This window comes from Lontra canadensis, unplaced genomic scaffold (assembly GCF_010015895.1).
Source record: "Lontra canadensis isolate GAN:19392208 unplaced genomic scaffold, GSC_riverotter_1.0 scaffold121, whole genome shotgun sequence".
Taxonomy (NCBI): Eukaryota; Metazoa; Chordata; class Mammalia; order Carnivora; family Mustelidae; genus Lontra; species Lontra canadensis.
In genome coordinates, this window is record NW_022631115.1 from 172,136 (window position 1) to 195,373 (window position 23,238).

Below are 23,238 nucleotides of genomic sequence, written 5' to 3' on the forward strand. Positions count from 1 at the left end.
AGGGAGAGCACACGTGTGTGTGTGTGTGTGTGTGTGTGTGTGTGTACAAGTGGGAGTAGAGGCCCGTAGGGAGGGAGAGAGAATCTCAAGTAGACTCCCTGCTGAGCCGAGCCTGATGGAGGTCTGGATCACACAACCCTGAGATCACAACCTGAGTCAAATCAAGAGTCAGATGCTTAACCAACTGAGCCACCCACCTACTCTTGCAGTGAGTGTTTTGGGCTGTTAGTGCCTCAACTCAGTTTTGAAAAGAGATATAAACCTCTAAAGAGCAAAATCTGTATTTTATTAATCTTTGTAGACCTGATGTATAGCATGAAGCTTTGCTGTTTCCTGGTGTCTGAACTTCAGGCAAACAAGCAACCTATGACTTTGATAATCAGTCTGAGAGGCTGCAGACTTGAACCTGGGTAGGTTTGAGGCCAGCCAGCAGCCTTGTAGATGGAGGGAAGGAAACCCATCTGGCATAAGCAGAAGTGCATTACCTCACAGTCCAAAATAATGGTTATCTGGAAGAATAATTGTGAGTTGTCAAGAAAATATTAAACTATATTGGGCATGTGATATTTAAGAAGATAGAAGTAGAATAAGTTGTGGAAAACTTAACTTCTGAGTTATTTCCATTAAATGATTAAAGTATAAAAAGTTTTTACAATTTTCAGTTCCATGAGATGCTCAGTGAAAAACTGAGCAAATTGTAGTCAAATATGTTTAGGAAACGCTACATATTACAGCCTCCTTTTAGAGGTCACAAGGTACATGGGCATATTAAAAGCTTCTGAGTGATGAGCACTGGATGTTATATGCAACTGATGAATTATTGAACTCTATATCTGAAACTAATGTACTATAGCTCGACTATTTGAATTTAAATAGAAAAATACATAAAAGCTCCTGAGAAATTTTACAACTCAATTTTATTCAACCTGGTTTATTCATACTGAATTTGTAGAGATCATTTTCTCTTAATACCTATTAATATCTTATGGATCTTATGTTTGGAGAAGCACATCCCAGATCCACTGTACAAGACTACATACTTGATTTGTACTGTTTTTGCTTTTCTTTATTGCCTTTGTTTTCTTGGGGCACTTACCTGGCTTATTTTTGTTGAAGCTCTTTCTACCTTCTCTAAACTTCTCTGATTTTCCTCAATTTTCTTCCCTCCCCAGTCCATCATTGTGTAAGATTTCAATCCTTGGTGTTGGGGTGGGGGGAAAGGCCTAGCTCATAACCAGAAACAGACTGTGTCCTCCCTCTGGTTCCATTTGCATAAGTGAACAGATTAATTTTTAGAACATACTCTCGTTTGGGCTTCTCTATTAGTTTTGAGGCCCCAGTTTTGAGTGTAGGTTTGAGTTGGAGGACCCTCCAGCAGACCAGGGATAAGGTGTGCTCCTTGTACCTGAGTGTACCAGATGGCAGGAATATAGAACAACTCAGGTCTGTGTCCTTCTCTGAACATGTTTTGAAACAGAGAAGATAGCTGGATACACAGACTATATCCATATTCTACAGTTATATACTGTTTTCCTCGGACAAGGGGGTGATTTTCTTTCTTGTCCTCTATAATCACTATAGCCAGCTCATGTGGACCTGTTTCTGGGCAGGTCACCACTTGTTTGCTGTGGATGTTTGTCCTTGGGCATATGTTCTGACCTTCTCCACACTCAGCTGTGCTTGGTGGACTGTGACTGACCCTGTAGGTTCCTTCTAGAGCATTGTAATTTCTCTCTCTCTCCCTTTCTCTTAAGATATGCCCTGTCCTACTGTTTCTCCTTTTCTCTTTGGGTTTCTCAGAGTAGGCTCTTTGGAACTTAAGATCAGGTGGAATGGTGCTTTTGTGAGCCCGTGTCTATAGAATTCTCTCATTCTCATTGGGCTGGAATTTGAGGTTGGGAACACGTTTGAGGAGGCCAAGCCAAGTGATTTACAAAGGTGTGAGCATGGGAGTAGCTTGTTAAACCTGTTTACCTCAAAAAAGGTTTTTTTTTTTTCCTTCAGTGTGTGAGAAAATCTATTGCTTTTGTTTTTCCTCACTAGCTGGCTCCAGTTTCCATGGATAAAGTTTCAGTCACAAGCATACCAAGTAAATAGTGAAAGCATATTTCCTATCAATAGTTTAAGTCTCTATTATCTAGAATTGTGTTGTGTATATCGATTTTTAATCCAGATAGAAAATAAAATTCTCTGAGCAGCTGGGAGTCTGATGTATATTATCTTTCCGTTTTGGTGGTTTTGCTGTTCTGCACAACTGTGCAGTTTTTGATTACTAGCCAGAAAACAGCCCTTGTTAATTAAGGGGTGTGTATGTGATTCCATTGGAATTTAAAGACCACTGGGGTATGAATTTTGGTGCCTCCCCCCACTATAATCGTTGTACCCAGAATGATTCCTGATACATAGTAGGCACTCAGTTAATTTGTTAAATGAGTATCATTTTAATATTGGGAGTGGAAATAAAGGCATTTGCTAAGTAAATTTGTTGGTTTATCAGTCACCAGTACTCTTTCATTCCCTTTAATTTTTAAGAGCTGTCTTGGTTTTGGTCATTTTATTTGCCACAGTTGCCATAGCTTATCTTCTGTGGCATTTTTGTTGTTGCCCTTACCTTCTACCTTCCCTAAAAACATTTAGTGGTTATTATTAGATTTAAAAGCTTCTAAGCAGGCATAACCTTAAAATCCTTTGATTCTTTTCTTAAAATGCCACTACTATTCTCATTTATAGTGTGAGTTTAAGAAAGGGAGGCTGAACCCAAAATAAACATGGTGAACTTAGCATAGCCCAATTCTTGGTGACCTCATAAGATCTTTCAAGGGCAGGTCTGGGCCTGGTCAGTAATTGTGTGGGAAGTACCTGAGAGCAGAAACCAGTGCACTGCAGGATGTGGCATGGGGAACATGCCTAGCCCTGCAAGTCAGGGTGCAGCCAGCACCTGCCCCCCCACCATCAGGCATACAAGGTGTCTTTACTGACCCCCACCACCAACCTGCCTCCCTTCCCTTCATGGATACCTTCTCACCTGGGCTGAAAACAAGGGCTTGAGACTCTTGCATGAAATACGAGTCAAGTAAGCTGTTTTCTGTCTTATACAGTTGGTTATCTAAGAGAATGATTTTAATTTAGTTTCTGTTTTCCTTTTCTTTGTTTTACCAGCTGAATTAGTAAGTAGCTACAAAGGTGTCATTTAAAAATAAGAAGTGGTGATTTATTACTAGTATTCTACTATTGCTCTTAGTGTGACCTTTCAATACATTTCAGAGTTAAAAACTTTAAATTTCTAAATGTTAAAGAGCAGTGTTTGATCTGGCTAATTTGCTTCATTTGTCATAGAGGCAACTTTACCATGAAGCACTCCTTATTCTTGTAAATGGACTCTTTATCTATTTTTTGACTTTGTTAGTAGACACAGTTTTTATCTAAGAGGACCCTACTCATAAAGACTTTCATACATGGATTTAGATTTAGATTTGATATACAGGAATTGGGACCCTTCAGTTCAGGAGTAGCACTATAATTATTCAAGTAGATCACTAACAAGAATCTTTCCTGAACATTCCATGGATAAATTTGTAGGTAAGATTACATTAGTTTCAGGGGTATCAGATGAATTACATGAAGCATTATGCTAATTAATTTTTAAATTTAAAATTTGTGATAGTTACTTTAAATTTATCTTTTTAAAGAAAAAAGTGCTTATTGAATAAACACCTATTTAGAAAATTGTATGATTTTTTTTGTTATTTTTTTTTTAATCAGCTCATGTAAGTATTTGTATGTGCTTCTTTTTTTATCCCAGCTCTTCCTGTTGCCCAGATGATGTGTGCATTACCAAATAAATGGCAGATTTTAAAGGAGAGAAACAATGGGGTCTTTTTTCTTATCATTTTGTCTGTATAGTATTATCGAATGTCAAAATAAAGAATCCCTGGAAGTAATGGAGGTCATGGAGTCTTTGTGATGTCTATCCTATAGCTTGAAGGAGGTTGGCTATGATGAGGCTTTAGTCAGATAAATATTCCTCACTGTTCAGGGAGCTCAGAGTTAGAATGCTGTGGCTGGTTTGTTCTCACATGTGTCCACAACTTGGGCATCTTAAAGATCGGTTTCTTGGATCATTTCTTCTCCATTGGCCTCCTCGCCAAGCAGATGCGTTCCAGCCTCTTTCTTGCCAGGTGGCTCTATGTCTCTGTGCTAGTCCTATGATCATTTAAAACTCCCTGTGTTGGAAATAATATCTTCTTTTCCTTTTCTTTGCTCCTGAAGGTATTCTCTATTTCCATTAGTAGCACCACTGTCCTGTCTCTAAATTTGGCCTCCTTTGTTCATCACTTGAACCAATTGACTCTTCCTCTGAGGTATTTCATTAGCACTATTGGTTACCAAACAATTTTAGAATAGTGATTTAATAATCACTTTCATAAGTGAATTGTATTGAATTACTTTTAGTACCTTAAAATGTTATCAAAACTTAATTTGTTAGTGAATTTCAGCAGTGGGTTTGGGAATAGAAACAAGTCTGAATGCATGGACTCTTCCACTGACTCAGACCAGTCACTGGTACTTAGAAGCTACCTTGAAAGCATGTGAAAGAATTTGACCATCATTATTCCAAGAAATAAATTTGAGCATATTCCCCATGGTTGATAGGTCTGTTGGTTTGTCTTTATGTAAGAGAACATGTGTGTTCTTTTTACACATACACACACACACACACAGTAGGATTATAGTGTTATTATCTTATTCTTATTGTCTCTTGCTTCCTAGTATGAACCCAAACTTTATCTGGACTTGTTCATATATCTTGAATATCCATTCTAGTTTCCTGACTTATGTGCTTTTGTCTCTCTACTCATTTTTGTGTATTAAGAATTTTCCAGGGACACCTGAGTGGTTCATTTGATTAAGTGTCTGACTCTTGATTTTGGCTCATGATCTTCAGGGTCATGAGATCGAGCATTGCACTGGGCCCTGCACTCAATGGAAAGTCTGTTTTTCTCTCTCTTTCTTTTTCCCCTTCCCCTGCTCGTGCTCTTTCTCTCTAAAATAATAAATGAATGAATGAATGAATGAATGAATGAATGAATATTCCAATGCTTTGAGACCTGGTATAGTATTTATCTCTCCTGGTATGTCTGCTGTTACAGATAGGGCAGAATTAAGGGCTCCATTCTTCTCCCATTTGTAACATTTAATGTGAACCTTGCTTGTAATATCTCCTTCATTTGATTTCAAGCTATTTATGGAACTATGTCTCAGATTTTCTCTCCTGCATAATATCTTGCACATAGTGTCTACTGAATAAATATTTAATAGAAAATTTTTTCTTTTTGTAAATATTTAGCAGATAGTTAAGCCTCTTGGTTACAAGCAATAGAAAACAAATCTATCTACTTTAAAAGAAGAAGAAATTTATTGGAATCATGGTTGTGTATCCCAAGGAATCTTAAGATAAAGGTGAAGGATGAGCTGGGTCTCAAGGGAGCTCTGGGAACTTCACCAGCAGGAAATCTTGGATCTTTCATTTAGAGATTAACCATTAGTATGTCTTGGCTTCTACTTCCCAGACTCTGTATCTCTCAGTTGAAAATCTGATTGGTCCAACTTTGGTGACTTGTCTACCTGAGGCAAATCACAGTAGACACATGGCTGCTTAGGCATGGATGAGGCCACACCTGTGGCTGCTTAGATGTTGAAGGCTATCTCCTCCATGGATAGTTCTCTGAAAAGAGAAATCAGAAATAATTGTGACAGTGGTCTATTATAGCAGTATTGCTCACTTTTGGAAACTGAGAAAATTTGGAACACTTTATGATTTTGATAAGTTGCAGGTGGCTTCAATTACAGTTTACAATGTTGTCATTGTCTTTCGGTGACTGATTTCACAGGAACTACTCCTTGCTCATGTTTTGATCTTGGCATTTGTGATATTTAATCACTAATTCAGGTGTCTCCTAGTTCTGAAGTTATTAGGTCAGAGGGAAGGAAAGGAATCTAATAAGGAATAAAGGAATAAAGGAATACTAATAAGTCTATTATGTTTCAAACATTGGCAAATAATGATTGTATTTACATAGTCACTCTTTGGCTCTGTGAATTTGATCACTGCAGTAAATTTTTTGCTACAAAAGACTTAGATTTACTTGTCAGTATTATTTCTGTAATACTGGAAGGCTGTATTCCTGGAAGAAGTAACTTTATATGAAAAAAAATTTTTTTTAAAGATTTTAGTTTTTTTATTTATTTGTCAGAGAGAGAGAGGGAGAGAGAGCGAGCACAGGCAGACAGAATGGCAGGCAGAGGCAGAGGGAGAAGCAGGTTCCCTGACGAGCAAGGAGCCCGATGTGGGACTCGATCCCAGGATGCTGGGATCACAACCTGAGCCGAAGGCAGCTGCTTAACCAACTGAGCCACCCAGGCATCCCTTTATATGAAAATTTTAAGAGGGCACCAGTTGGTTCACTTTCTAAAGGAAACAAGAGAAAATACTGGAAAATATAAATGTTTCAAAGGAAAAAAATAAAGCTTTATTTTGGTACTTGAGATTCAGTTTTGAAGTAAAGTAATACATTTTGTATAATGGTGATTTGGTAAAGAATAAAAATTTTCAAGGAACAAAAATGTTGCCCAAGTACACTGGGTCACTGTGTACACTAAGCAGTCTACCAGAGATGATGATTAAAAAACTCTTTGGTTGAAAAAATTTTCTTAAGGTACTAGAAGGGATTTCAGTTTTATGTACTTGTTCTTCCCCTGTCATTTTTAAGTTATAATAATAGTTTTTTGATGACCTCTCAATCTATGCATTATTTAGACCCATTTGAGTAAAAAATAAATGTCTCTTCTACTAGAAACATGGGTAAAGTATATGAATAAGCAATTCACTGAAAAAGAAATGTGAAAAGCCAGTAAAAAATGCAAAGATCAACACTGTAGATAATCAAGAAAATGCAAACTTAAGCAAGAATAAAATATTTCATAACTGTCAGAATAAAAATTAAGAAGTATAAGAAGAGAGGATGATGGCGGGGGAGTTGAAAGACTCTAGGCTTGCTTCATCCCATGAATACAACTAGGTAACTATCAAATCATTCTAAATTTCCCAGAAATTGATGTGAAGACTGTCAAAACAAACTCTGCAACTAAAGGTCGGGAAGAGGCCATATCAAAGAAGGTAGTAAGTGTGGAGACATGGTCTGTGGGTAGAAACAGTCTGTGGGCACTGTAGTCAGGAGGAAGCCACTGTCACAGAAAAGGGCAAGAGACAGACTAACATACAGGGAAGCACAGAGGGATAAAATGAATCCCCATAGCAATTGGCTTGGAAAGTGAGAGAGGTAGAATTTCCTGACTTCTGACAACCAGCAGAGCTTAAAGCCTAGAGTTTTTGTTTGTTTGTTTTGTTTTAAGTTATGTCTACGTCTAGTATGGGGCTCTAACTTACAATCCAGAGATCAGGAGTCGTATGCTCTACCAGCTAAGTGAGCCCCTAAAACCTTAGAGTTTCAAAGGTCAGTGGGCTTGGCTGGAATAGACCCTGGAGGACACTGTGCTGCTCTTGGAGTGAGGGCTGGTAAAGAACCCACAGACATAAAGCATGGAAACAGTGATCTGAAGACTGTCTGGGACACAGAGTGGGGAGGTTATTTGCTTGTTTCGGAGCATGTCCCAGAAATGCAGTGTTCTTGGAGAGAACCCTCCAGGAAGAAAGGAACTGGCTGGCACCATTTCCCTCTACCACCCCTCCACATAAGCACAGAGCTACCTGTAGGAGCCAGCACAGTGCTGACACTTGCTGCCTAACATGCTTACATCAAAGTACCCCTCCCCGCATACACACACACACAGTGCTCCAGCAAACCACCCTTCCCAGTCTTGTTTGCCTCAGTCCCAGTGACACAGTCCCGGTTCCCCCAAAAGACCAGCCCAAAGCCCTGCTTACAGTGGTTCTCTTGACTTCGGAGTTTTGTAAGGACTTGGTTCTGGCAGCAGTCGTGACAGGTCTCATTTCACAAGCAAACCAGAGCACACCTAGTTAAAATGCACTGCATTTAAGCTGGGGAGAAAACATTGCTCATGGTAGGCAAAGAGAGCCTCTGTAGACAACTGGCCTGAATGATAAAGTGGCCAGGACAAACCAACAGAGCATACACAGTACACATTGGAGACATGCCTGGAAGCACCAGGCCCTGGGGCCTGGGGGTGATATATGGTAAGGCTCTAGAGGACCTCTTCTTTATAAGGCTGTTATCCTCAAGAACAGGAGACATAGCTGACTCTCCTAACACATGTAAACAGGTATAGAGACTTAGACAAAATGAGAAGACAGAGAAATTTATCCCAAATGGAAGAATGAGACAGGTCCATGACCAGAGATCTAGGTAAAACAGGTATGAATAACATGCCTGATGGGTATTTAAAGCATTGATCATAAGGATACTCATGAAATAAAAAAGAAAAGAATGGAAGACTCAACACAGAGATAAGGAATAACATAGCAGAGATAGAGGGCTCAATAAATGAAATGAAAAACACACTGGATGGAATGAAGAGCAGGCTGGAAGAAGCAGAGGAATGAATTAATGATCTAGAAGGCAGAGTAATGGAAAGTAATCAAGCTGAACAAAAGAGAAAAAGAATTAGGCAAATGAGAATAGACTTAATTCCGTGATTCCTTCATATGTAATAACATTTGTATCATAGGAGTCACAGGATAAGAGAAAGAAAAGGGGCGCCTGGGTGGCTCGGTGGGTTAAAGCCTCTGCCTTCTGCTCAGGCAATGATCCCAGGGTCTTGGGATCGAGCCCCACATCAGGCTCTCCCCTTAACGGGGAGCCTGCTTCCTCCTCTCCCTCTCTGCCTCTCTCTCTGCCTGTCTCTCTGCCTACTTTTGATCTCTGTATGTGAAATAAATAAAATCTTTAAAAAAAAAAAAAAAAGGAAGAAGAAGAGAAAGAAAAGAGGGCAGAAAACTTATTTGAAGAAATAATACCTGAAAACTTCCCTAATCTGGGGAAGAAAATAGATAACTAAATAAAGGGGGCAAGGAGAACTCCCTCCAAAATCAACAAAAGCAGATCCACACCAAGGCATATTGTAATTAAAGTGGCAAAATATAGTGGTAAAGAAGAAAATTAAAAGCATCAAGAAAAAAAGAAGGCAGTAACATACAAGGGAAACCCCATAAAGGAGCAGGGGATTTTTTTTTTTTTTTTTTTTTAAAGCAGGGAGAGGCATGATATATTCAAAGTGCTGAATGGGAAAAATCTGCAGCCAAAAATAGTCCCTCAAGGGTATTATTCAGAATTGAAGGAGAGATAGAGTTTCCCCAGACGAATAAAAACTAGAGTATATAACCACTAAAGCAACCCTGAAAGAAATATTAAGGGGGACTTATTGAGAGGAAAGGAAAGATCAAAAGTGACAGTGTGAAGGTAGGAAACAAAATCAGTAAAACTGAATATTTCTGTAAAAAAAAATTAGTCAAGGAACTCACAAAATAAGAGGGTGTAAAATATGACAATATATACCTAAAACACTGGGAAGAGAGGCAGAAAGAATGGTTCAAAATTAAATGACCATCAGCATATTTTGCTGTATGCAGAAGAGGTTATATACAAACCAAATGGCAACCGTATATCAAAACCACTAATAAATATGCAAAGAACATAGAGAAAGAAATCCAAATATATCACCAAACAAAATCAGCAAAACATGAAAGAAAGACAAGAAAGGATCAGAGAAAATCTTCAGAAACAACCATAAAACCAATAAAATCACAATTGAGTACATATCGTCATTAGTTACTCTGAATTTAATAGAAGAAACTCCCTAGCAAAAGACATAAGGTGACAAAATGGTTAAAATAGCAAGACCCATCTGTATGCTGCCTACAAGACTCATTTTAGACAAAAGACACCTGCAGATTGAAAGTGAGGGGATAGAGAAACATCTGCCATGCAAATGGATGTCAAAAGAAAGCAGGGGTGGGGGGCACCTGGGTGGCTCAGTGGGTTGAGCCTCTGCCTTCAGCTCAGGTCATGATCCCAGAGTCCTGGGATTGAGCCCCGCATCGGGCTCTCTGCTCAGCGGGGAGCCTGCCTCCCGCTCTCTGCCTGCCTCTCTGCCTGCTTGTGATCTCCGTGTGTCAAATAAATAAAATCTTAAAAAAAATATTTTTTTTTAAAAAAAGAAAGCAGGGATAGCAATACTTACATTGGACAAATGGACTTTTTTTTTTTTTTTTAAGATTTATATGTCACAGGGAGGGAGAGAACAAGCAGGGTGAATGGTAGGCAGAGGGAGAAGCAGGCTCCCCACTAAGCAAGGAGCCTGATGTGGGAATTGATCCTAGGATCCTGTGATCATGACCTGAGCTGAAGGCAGATGCTTAATCAACTGATCCACCCAGTCTGACTTTAAAACAGACTGTAACAAGAGACAGAGAAAGACACTATATAATAATAAAGGGAACAATCCAACAAGAAGATCTAATAATTATAAATATTTATACACCCCAACATAGCACCCAAATATATAAGACAGTTAATAATCAAATGAAGGAATTAATCAATAATAATAGAATAATAGTAGGGGACTTTAACACCCACTCTAATCCATAGATAGATCATCTAAACAGAAAATCAGCAAGGAAACAGTGACTTTGAATGACACATTGGGCCAGATGGATTAAAAAGATATATTCAAATCATTCCATCCTAAAAGAGTAGAATTTTTCAAGTGTGTATAGAACATTCTCCAGACTAGATCATGTGCTAGGCCACAAAACAAGTCTCAGCAAATTCAAAAAGATCAAAGTAAACCATGCATCTTTTCTGATCACAATGCTATGAAGCTAGAAATCAACCTCAAGAAAAAATGTAGAAAGACCATAAATAGATGGAGGATAAATAATAATGCTACTAAACCATGGATGGGTCAACCAGGAAATAAAAAGAAATAGAAAAATACATGGAAATAAATGAGAATGGAGTGACAATGGTCCTGGTGTATTTGGTTGGCACAGTAGGTTGAGCAACTGACTCTTGGTTTCAGCTGAAGTCTTAATTTCAGAGTCATGGGATCAAGCCCTTCTTCTGTCTCCTCACTCAGTGCAGAGTCTGCTTGAGATTCTTTCCTTCTCCCTCTGCCCCTTCCCTTCTCTCTCAAATAAATAAATTCTTCAAAAAGCAAAACAAAACACAATGGTCCAGAACCTTTAGGCTGCAGCAAAAATGATTCTAAGAGGGAAGTTTGTAGCAATATAGGCTTACCTCATGAAGCAAGAAAAATCTTAAATAAATAACCTAACCTTATACATAAAGGAGCTAGAAAAAGAGCAACAAAAAACCCCTAAAACTAGCAGAAGGAAAGAAATAATAATAATGTTCAGAGCAAAAATAAGTGATACAGAAACTGAAGAAACAATAGAACAGACCAATGAAACTAGGAACTGGTTCTTTGAAAAAAATCAATAAAATTGATAAGCCTCTATCCAGCCAGACTTACCAAACTAAAAGGAAAAGAGAAAGGACCCAAAATAATAAAGTAACAAATGAGACAGGAGAAGAAACAACCAGCACCACAAAAATACAAATAATTATGAGAATGTTATGAAAAATTATGTGCCAACAAATTGGACAATATAGAAAAGATGGATAAGTTCCTAGAAATAGACATATAAACTCCCAAAACTAAGTAAAAAAGAAATGGAAAACTTCAACAGACCAATAACCAGCAAACAAATTGAATCAGTAATCAAAAAACTCTAAACAAACATAAGTCCATTATCAGAAGGCTTCATAGGCTACTTCTACCACATATTTAAAGAAGAGTTAATGCCTCTTCTTCTCAAACTATTCAAAAAAAAAATAGTGAAAGGAAAACTTCCAAATTCATCCTATGGCCAGCATTACCTTGATACCAAAGATACCGCTACAGATAAAGACACCACTACAAACGAGACATACAGGTCATTATCTCTGATGAACAGAGATGCAAAAATTGTCAATAAAATAAAAGCAAAGAGAATCCAATACATTAAAAAATCATTCACCTCAATCAAGTGGGATTTATTCAATATTCATTAATCAATCAACAGGATACACCACATGAATAAGAGAAAGGATAAGAAACATATGATCATTTCAATAGATGGAGAAAAAGCATTTGACAAAGTACAACATCCATTCATAATAAAAGCCCGCAGCAATATAGAACCATACCTCTACATAATAATAGCTATATATGAAAAGCCCACAGCTAACATCATCCTTAATGGAGGAAAACTGAGAGCTTTTCCGCTAAGGTCAGGAATAAGACAAGGATGTCCTCTCTCACCACTTTTATTCAACATAGTACCAGAAGTCCTAGCCACAGCAGTCAGACAACAAAAAGAAATAAAAGGCATCCAAATTGGCAAGGAGGAAATCAAACTTATACTATTTGCAAATGACTTGATATTCTATGTAGAAAGCCCAAAAGACTCCACCAAAAAATTGCTAGAACTGATACACAAATTCAGTAAAGGTGGAGGATAAAAACCAATGCACAGAAATCTGTTGCATTTCTATATACCAGTATTGAAACAAATTAAGAAAACTATCCCATTTTTACAATTGCACCAAAAATAATAAAATACCTAGGAATAAACCTAACCAAAGAGATGAAAGACCTGTCCTGTACTTTGAAAACTATGAAACACTGATAAAAGAAATTGAAGATGACAGAAAAGAAATGGAAAAAACATTTTGTACCCCTGGATTGGAATAGCCAAAGCAATCTTGAAAAAGAAAAGCAAACCTGGAGACATCACAATTTTGGATTTCAAGTTCTATTACAAACATGTAGTTTCAAAACAGTGTGGTACTGGCACAGAAATCGACACAGCAGATCCGTGGAACAAAATAGAGAATCCAGAAATGAACTCTTAACTATTTGGTCAATTAATCTTTGACAAAACAGGAAAGAATATCCAATGGGAAAAAGGCAGTCTCTAACAAACAGTGTTGGTAAAATTGAACAGCTACATGTAAAAAAATGAAACTAGACCACTTCTTACACCATACACAATAATAAATTCAAGATGGATTAAAGACTGTAATGTGAGACCTGAAGCCATATAAATCCTAGAAGAGAACACAAGTATCAACTCTTTTCTAGATATGTCTTCTGAGGCCAGGGAAACAAAGGAATAAATAACTTTTGGGACTTAATCAAAATAAAACTTTTGCCTAGCAAAGGAAACAATCAACAAAACTGAAAGACAACCTGTGGAATAGGAGAAGTTATTTGCAAATGACATATTTGGTAAAGAGTTAGTATCCAAAATATATAAAGAACTTATATAACTCAATACCTAAAATGACTGATAAATGGATAAATATGTATATAGACAATGTAAATGTTTGCACTGGATGTAAATGTATACAATGGAATGTTAATTCAGCTATAAAGAATAATATTAGTGGAAGTAAAGAGTATAATGCTAGCAAAATAAGTCAGGGAGAGGAAGATAAATACCATGTAATTTCACTCATATATGGAATGAACAGAGGTAAAGGGAAAACAAAAAAGAGAGATAGAGACAGACCAAGACTCTTCACTATAGAGAACAAACTGATGGTTACCAGAGAGGAGGATGGTGGAGGTGGGTGAAATAGGTGATGGGGATAAGGAGTGCGGTTGTGATGAGCATCATGTAATATATGTACTCTATGGTATACCTGAAAATAATATGACAGTGCTTGTTAACTAATTGGAATTAAAAAAAAAAAACTTTAAAAATATGTAAGAAGGTTGCGTTGTTCTGAATTTTGTTCCCTTCCCCAAAATTCATATATTAAAACCCTCTGACTGGGATAGTATTTGGTGATGGAGCCTTTGGGGGTGACTAGGTCATGAGGGTGGGTCCCTCATGATGAAATTACTGCCTTTATAAGAAGAGACATGAAGAGGGGCACCTAGGTAGTTCAGTCAGTCTGCTTTCAGCTCAGGTCATGGTCCTAGCATCCTGGGATCAAGCCTGGTGTCAGGCTCCCTGCTCAGTGGAGAGTCTGCTTCTCCCTCTGGCCCTCCTCCTGCTCATGCTCTCTCTTACTCCCTCACTCATGTGCTCTCTCCTTCCCAAATAAATAAATAAAATCTTAAAAGAGAGAGAGACATGAGGGAGATCACTCTTTCTCTCTGCCCTTTGAGGACACAGCAGGAAAGTGGCCATCAGCAAGCTAGGATGAGCTCTCAATTCCAACCAAATTGGCACCTTGATCTTGGACTTCCCAGTCTTCACAGATCTCAAAGTCTATTTTTTAAGCCACGTAGTCTATGTTATTTTTTTATGGCAGACTAAGCGGACTTAAACAGAAATTGGTACCAAGAAATGGGATTTTGCTATAACCAAAACCTTAAAATGTGGCAGTGGTTTTGGAACTGGGTAATGAGTAGAGCCAAGAAGAATTTTGAGTTACAGTGAGGGAACTTCTAAAGGTGATTTTGGTGAGCGATTAGACAAGAAATAGTAATCCTTTGATATATTATCATAATTAATTTCACCATTTAATTTTTTTTAAATTTTTATTATGTTAGGTTAGTCACCATACAGTAAATCATTACTTTTGATGTAGTGTTCCATGATTCATTTTTTGTGTATAACACCCAGTGCTCCATGCACTCTGTGCCCTCCTCAATACCCATCACCAGGTTCACCCGTCCTCCTACCCACCTCCCCTCTAAAACCCTCAGTTTGTATCCCGGAGTCCATAGTCTTTCATGGTTCTTCTCTCCCTCTGATCTCCCCCGCTTCATTTTTCCCTTCCTTTTCCTAATGTCCTCCATGCTATTCCTTATGTTCTGCAAATGAGTGAAACCATATGATCATTGTCTTTCTCTGTTTGACTTATTTCACTTAGGATAATCCAGTTTCATCCATGTTGATGCAAAAGTTGGGTGTTCATCCTTTCTGATGGCTGAGTAATATCCCATTATACATGTGGACCACATCTTCTTTATCCATTTGTCTGTTGAAGGGCATCTTGGCTCCTTCCACAGTTTGGCTGTTGTGGACATTGCTGCTATGAACATTGGGGTGCATATGGCCCTTCATTTCACTACATCTGTATCTTTGGGGTAAATACCCAGTAGTGCAATTGCTAGGTCATAGGGTAGCTCTATTTTTAACCTTTTGAGGACCTCCACACTGTTTTCCAATGTAGCTGGATGCACACACCCACACACACTTGTGTGTGCATATGCACACCCCATCCTTTCTGAAAGAATTGATTTGTGTTCCTTACTGTCAGGCTTGGGCTAAAACAGGTGGTGTCTGGTGAGCTTTAGTTCCTTTCTGTGTCCATTTGAGACTTTCTACACATTCTTCAGGAATTTTCAGCTCAAGGAGGTTCCATTCCTATATCTGTTGTATTCCAAATGTGTCTGGAATTATTCAAATATTGCTTTGGTTTTTTTAGCCTGGTTTTTACTTGTTTCAGTTTTTAAATTGATTATAAGTACATGAGAGCAAGGATAGACTTGAAAATTTCCTTGTATTAGCTATAGCAGCTTAGGGAGCATGTGAGGGTAGTAGGCATTCAATATACTCTTATATATTAGCTAGTTCTCATTAAAGTTGTGACTGCCTAAACCAAAACTGCCTAAAACTGATTGTCATGGTGCCATGAAATTCCAAAGTACTACCTAAATTTCTGTTAAATCTTACCAATCTTAATGCTATTGAATTCTTCCTTGAGGAGATTCAATTAAAGTTCATGGTTGTGGTTGGAAGATACACTGGAGTCTGGAGTACACTTTCACTGTCATGATTTTAACTTCAGCTTTGTCATACATGTGCATAGCTGGGAAGATGTGTCTTTTTATGCTGTCTTTTCTATTTTTGAAAGAAATTAAAATAAGCATTTCCAAGCTTCCTGAAAGAATTAAGTCACCTCTTTTCACCTTCCCTTCCATTTATTCCTATTTTTGTTTTTTTTTTTACTTATGTTTTTAGAGCAGTTTTATGTTTACAGTAATTGAGAGGAAGGCCTAGGGACTTGCTGTATACCCCTTGCCCTGTCGCATCTATAGCCTCCCCCATTATCAACATCTCTTACCAGAATTGCACATTTGTTAAAATTGATGACTGCGTGTCACAGTCATCCAAAGTCCATAGTGTATGTTAAGGTTTACTTTTGGTTTTGTCCATTCTGTGGGCTTGAACAAATGCATAATGACATATATTCATCATTATATCATACAGAGTATTTTCACTATCCAAGATAACTCTGCCTCTTCATCTTTGCCTCAGAACTGCTGGCAATCACTAATCTGTTTGTTGTCTCCACAGGTTTTTGGTTTTTTTTTTTAATGTAATATAGTTGGAATCATACAGTATGTAACCTTTTTCATTTGGCTTCTTTCACTTAGTCATATGCATTTAAGGTTCTTCCTTGTCTTTTCATGGATTGATAGCTCACCTCTCTACAGTGCTGAATACTGTTCCATTGTGTGAATGTACCACAGTTTACTCATTCATTTACTGAAAGACAACTTGGTTGCTTCCACGTTTTGGCAGTTATGAGTAATTGATCTAAACAACTGTGTGCAGGTGTTTGTGTGGATATAAGTTTTCAACTCCTTTGGGTAAATACCAAGGAGAATGATTGCTGGATTATATTGTAAGAGTATATTTAGTTTAGTAAGAAACTGCCAACTGTCTTCCAAAGTGGCTGGGCCATTTTGCATCATTTATTCTTCATAGTGCACTATTTGTAAGGTCTCATAGTTTTCTTATAGCTGTGCAATCTTTTTTTTCTCAAATCCAAAACCCTTTTCTGTCTCCTCTCACCTGAATACAGCTTAAATGTTGATGGTATTCCCACGGTTCTAGCCTGGACCTTCTCTTCTCACTTCTACAGAATTCAGAAGAATGGTCTTTTCCAACTCACATACTTTAATGCACAGTTTCTGTTTTAATGATTCCTGAATTTATATCTCTATCCCATATCATTTATTAAAACTCCAGACCTTTAAAGCTGCTACCTATTGGCCACTTTTACCTCAGCTATTCTATAGGCATCAGAACATTAACATACGAAAACCAAATGTTTATCAGCAACTATCGCTCTGATTATTTTCTGAATTCCCTTTCTAGGTGAGCACACTTTTCTGGTTACCCAAACAGAGGCTTAGGGCCTTCTTTGAATCTGTCTTCACTCTACTTTCTCATATGTGAGAATCTTCAAGTGTGGTTACATCTCTTCCCTTATTTTCTTTCACGTGTACCTCTCCTATTCTTACTCCCACTCACATCCTCTTTGTGTTCTGCTTTGATTATGAAGAACTTCTAGCCAGCTGCTTTCCTATTAGTAGTCTTTGGTACCTTCTCTCTCCCATATTAGAGTCTGCTGTTCAGAATGTATTTTGGATGATCATTCCCTATTAACATCTGATTTTATTAGCCCTTGTGGAAATTGCCAGTGATTCCCCCACTGCCTCTGAATAAAGCCAAATGCCCTGCTGTTGTTTTCAGGGTCTTCATACAACCTCTCTTGGCTGCTGCTTGTAGATTTTCCTACATGTGCTCTGTTCTCTCTGACCTCATATTTGTGTTCTTCCTGTTCCTTTTCCCTGGGATGTACTTGCTCCTCTTTCTTTTTTTTTTTTTTTTTAAAGATTTTATTTATTTATTTGACAGATAGAGATCACAAGTAGGCAGAAAGGCAGGCAGAGAGAGAGAAGGAAGCAGGCTCCCTGCCGAGCAGAGAGCCCGATATGGGGCTCGATCCCAGGACCCTGGGATCATGACCCGAGCCGAAGGCAGAGGCTTTAACCCACTGAGCCACCCAGGCGCCCCCTTGCTCCTCTTTCTAATTAACTTACACTTAGCATTCAGCTTTAAGTGGCAGTTCTTCCCTTCTTCCTGTGCCCCACCCGGATTTCTTTGTTCTTCTTACATGTTCCCGGTAGAGCCTGAGCAATATTTCAGTTACAATCCTTCTACCACATTGTTTTATAACTATAGTAATCCGCCTTATCTGTGGTTTCACTTTTCATGGTTTGTTACCTGGGATCAACCACAGTCTGGCAGCTGATGATCCTCCTTCTGACTTATCATCAGAAGGTCGTTAGTAGCCTAACACTATGACTGGTGCCTATATCATTTACCTCACTTCACCTCATCAAGTAGGCATTTTATCATCCCAAGAAGAAGGGTACTTCTTCTTGTGATGTACTTACAGTACAGTACTATAAGTGTTTGAGAGAAAGAGTTTGAGAGAAAGAAGAAGGGTACTTCTTCTTGTGATGTACTTATAGTACAGTACTATAAGAGTTTGAGAGAAAGACCACATTCACATAAATTTTATTATAATTCTATATTATTACTAGTTATTTTTAATCTCTTATTGTGCCTAATTTATACATTAAGTTTTATTTCTGGTATGTATGTATATGAAAAAACATAGTCTGTATAGGATGCAGTACCATGTAGTTTCAGGCATTTACTGAGGGTCTTGGAATGTATCCCCTCAGAGAAGGGGGAACTAATGCATTTCGTTCTGACCTCTCCATCCCTATGAAGTCCTGTGTTCCCTTCACTTCTGGATGTGAGTCTCCAGCACAGGCCAAATGTAGTTGACTATTTGCTGACATTTTTTTTTTTAAGATTTTATTTATTTATTTGACAGACAGAGATCACAGGTAGGCAGAGAGGCAGGCAGAGAGAGGAAGGGAAGCAGGCTCCCCGCCGAGCAGAGAGCCCGACGTGGGGCTCGATCCCAGGACCCCGGGATCACGACCCGAGCCGAAGGCAGAGGCCCCAACCCACTGAGCCACCCAGGCGCCCCTTTGCTGACATTTTTCCAGGATAACGGTTCATACTTAGGGGTGATTTTGTCTTCCAGGGGACATTAGCAATGTGTCAAGCCCTTTTTGATAGTTATGATTGGTGAGACCATGCTGTTATCATCTAGTTGGTAGGAGCTAGGTATGCTGCTAAACAACCCTACAGTGTACAAGAGACTTCCTACCACATTATCCAGCCCAAATGGCAGTTGTACTGAGGTTAAGAAGCCCTGCTCTGGAATGAAGTGTAAAACTTTAGGGTACTAAAAGGAAAGACTTTTCGTAACAAAAAGATGAATTGAGTTTGGAGTTCTCAAGTAGTGTATACAGATTTTTAGTTTCAAGCAAGTTAATTTTTAGTCTAAACTGCTTTGTGGTTTGTTTTTTTTTTTTGTGGTCTGTTGTTAATATTTATTCAGAATTTGTCTGTGGGTAAAACATGTGAGTCTAGTGCTTATTAGTGGGTTATCAGCTACCTGCAGTAATTTAAGCATGCAGCTGAGATTGTGAATTTGTTTGAGAACTATTTGTTTGAGAACTTTTTTCATTTACGTTTTCTTATTTCAAATGTGCCTAGTAACAGGTGACTACCCAGGCAGTTTTTTGGAGGTAAGGAATGAGTGATGTCCTTTTTTAAGCTCTTAAAAAAGACTTAACTATAGAATCCTCAGAAAAGACCAAATATAGTAAATTTCTTGTTTTATATTTAGATTAGCAAATGATGAAAGCTCTAGTGCTACCCTGCACACTCACACACCAGTTCACACACACCCATGTAACTACCAACAATAACCCTCATACACTTATATCCTCTTCATTCTCTTTAACCAAGTGTCTGCTACAGTGCCAGGGACACAGTCCATGTTGACCCATTCAAAATAGACAGGGCTCCTCCTGGGAGACCCCATGCCTACCCAACAAAGATCCATTCCAACTAAGTGTATTGTTTTCATTTAATAATCTATTATTAAGTTATTAATAAATAATAAATAATTTAGTAATTAAGTTACTACATTTATTAATAAATCAGTAAATTTATTAAGAAATTTATTATTAAATTATTTTAATAAATTTATTATTTTGTAAGGGTATTAAATGAGAAGAGCTTACTAATACACTGGAAATTTTTAGAATGTTGAAGGATAAATTGTTGGTGATACTAGAACAAAATGGAACTGATCTGCAATACCAAGTAATGGGAAAATAAAATACCTACCACGCTTAAATATTTTAGCATGTGTCTTAAGTAAAGAAAGGAGACATCAACAGAAGTTTTGATTCTTCTGTCTAGGATTCCTTATGTGATATTATGTCCAATTTTATAATCCATTTTTCAAAAAAAATTTTTTGAATTAGAAATTGAGTAGAAGAAAGTAAGAAACATTTTAGGAAATGTTAGGAAAAAGAGGCAGTGACTCATATATATATATTTTTTTTAAAGATTTTATTTATTTATTTGACAGAGATCACAAGTAGACAGAGAGGCAGGCAGAGAGAGAGGAGGAAGCAGGCTCTCCGCTGAGCAGAGAGCCTGATGCAGGGCTTGATCCCAGGACCCTGGGATCATGACCTGAGCCAAAGGCAGAGGCTTTAACCCACTGAGCCACCCAGGTGCCCCAAGTGACTCATATTCTTAAATAGGACCTATAGATAGTAATTTCAGAATAAAAATTTAACCTATAAGTAACTATTTACAAAGTTATTTCAGTGAATATAACCAGAAGATAATGGAATAAAAGGACATGTAAATATGGACTTGAATAAAGAGTTCTCCAGATTTAATTGCATTTCTTTTAATATTTTTCAGAGTTCTACAGAAATTTTGGAATATTCATCAGATAGTGAAAAGGAGGATTACTCCATTGATTCAGAATCTTCTCTCAAATACCACATGGATTTTGAATCTGATGATAGACAGATACTGGAGAGACCTGTAAAGCAGAAGGTGAAATCTGCAGAGACCACTTTGTACACACCCCAGAAACAGATGTTTCCGAGGACTCCAGAAACATCAGCAAACAAGAAGAAGCTTTTGAGGTTAAATTACACCTTTTTTTAAAAAATACTGTTTTTTTAAAGTTGATATCTTTCTTTTAAATCCAAATACCTAAAATGTTAATTTAAAAATACTTAAACTTGTTTACTTGGGGAAGAAAATTGACAGAATAGAATCGGAACTTCAATAAGCAATTATAGAAGTTCTCATTTCTGGAAATGATTTAGGGAACTGTTTATCCAAGTCACACATTCACTGTTTCAGTCATAACAGCTGACATGACTGCTTCCTTAATGGGATTGGTTATTTGGGTTTATCAGATTTTATTGAGCATCAGTATTCCAGATACTTAGACAATTAAGACAAGTATTAAGACGATTCCTGTTTTTGAATAAGTTATATTATAAAGAGAGAAATAGAAATAAATATATTCAGATTATTTTTACAAATATGGTTACAGAGATTGTCCAAGGGAACACTTGCAAATGCAAAGATATATGAGAGAACAAAGACACAGCAAAAATAGCAAAGATAGGAAACTGGCTTTATGTATATGAATAACCACAAGGGCCAGGCTATGGGGGGAGGTCACACAGAACATGTGAAGGGGATAGGAGTATGCCTTCTAAGAGCTGTGTCCCAACTCTGTGTAATATATGGTTAATTTGTGTTTTAAATTAGAGCAAAACAATGAAAAGAAAATTTCAATGAAAGTGAGAACTTGTGGGAACTAGTGCCACAAAAGGAAACTTAGTGGAGAGTTTGAAAGAAAAAGGAGTTTCAGTAGAAAGAGTAAATGTGGCAGTGAAAAACACAGGTTTGGATCTGTTTAGGAAATGTTTATGTCAAGAGGGGGCAGGTACAGTATATACTAAAAACTCAATGGCAATGTTAGTGAGCTAGCAGGGGCAGAAGCCAGAGACCCATGGTTCAAGGTGTATCCAAGACAAAGAGTGGAGACAGTGCTGTGGTTCTTCTGCTAGAACTGAGATTTTAGGCGAGAAGTCAGATGTAGAGATTAGCTGCTAGTGGCTTGAAAGGGATATTGGGTCCAAAAGAGTCATCAGAGGCAAGATGAGTCCTATTTAGAAAATAACGAGGAAGACCCAGTGGAGACAGAGTGGTTAGGGATAATTGCTCTGTCAATGTCCAGGGAAGGAAGTGGGGTGGTGGGATCAGGAAAGAAGAGGCTTGTCTTAAGTGTAGGAGTGGAGGGACAAGCATTAGGATGCCACAGAGTCTAGTGGAATGGATGTAGCATGGTGGGTTACTTCATGTCTATTCCATATATATATATATACATATATGTGTGTATATATATATATATCATAAAATAACTCCGAAGGCCTTATGCCCAAAGTAGAGAAGTTTAAAGTGTCAAAAAAGGATGGTGGTGGTCTGTATTAGTCTCTAGAAAGAGCAGGAAAGGAAGACAGTTAAAGGGATTAGCATAATGCCCTCAAGGTCCAGCATGTTTCCACAAATGACAGGAGTTCCTTCTTTTTTGTGGCTGAATAATCCAGTCAGTGTGTGTGTGTGTGTGTGTGTGTGTGTGTGTGTACCGCATTTTCTGTATCCATTCATTTATATCCTGGGAGTCAATGGATTGCCAGGTTGTTTCCATTTTTTGGCTATTGTAAATAATGCTGCAGTCAACATGCAGGTGCAGATACCTCTTCAAAATAGTGATTTATTTCCTTCAGGTATATACCCAGCAGAAGAATTACTGGATCATATAGTAATTCTTTTTTAATTTTTTGAGGAACCACTATACTGTTTTCCATAGAGGCTACACCAACTTACATTTCTACCAACAGTGCCCAAGACTTTCTTTTTCTGCATATATTAACAAGAATTTGTTATCTCTTGCCTTTTTGGAATAATCATTCTGACAAATGTGAGGTGATGTCTCTCATTGTGGTTTTGATATGCATATTCCTAATCATTAGTGATGTTGAATACCTTTTCCTGTACTTGTTGGTCATTTAAATATCTTCTTAAGAAAACTGTCTAGGGGCGCCTGGGTGGCTCAGTGGGTTGATCCTCTGCCTTCGGCTCAGGTCATGATCCCCGGGTCCTGGGATTGAGCCCCGCATTGGGCTCTCTGCTCGGCGGGGAGCCTGCTTCCCCCTCTCTCTCTGCCTGCCTCTGCCTACTTGTGATCTCTCTCTCTGTGTCAAATACATAAATAAAATCTTAAAAAAAAAAAAGAAAAAAGAAAAATGTCTATTTAGGTTCTTTGCCCATTTTAAAATTGAGGGTTTTTTTTGCTACTCAGTTGTATAAATTCTTTATGTATTTTGTATATTAACTCCTTATCAAGTATGTGATTTGGAAATATTTTCTCTTCTTCTGTAGGCTGCCCTTTCATTTTGTTGATTATTTCTTTTGCCGTGCAGAAGCTT

At 37.8% G+C, this 23,238-nt stretch overlaps 1 protein-coding gene across 3 annotated transcripts in view; it reads left to right on the forward strand.

Annotated features, from left to right (window-relative positions):
* SPIDR (scaffold protein involved in DNA repair) overlaps positions 1-23,238 on the forward strand; it is a 490,566-nt gene that overhangs the window by 133,932 nt on the left and 333,396 nt on the right. For all 3 annotated transcript variants that reach the window (XM_032841172.1, XM_032841170.1, XM_032841171.1), the window contains exon 6: positions 20,645-20,874. In XM_032841172.1, coding sequence (XP_032697063.1) covers positions 20,645-20,874 — 230 coding nt within the window. The remainder of the gene's footprint in view (positions 1-20,644; positions 20,875-23,238) is intronic.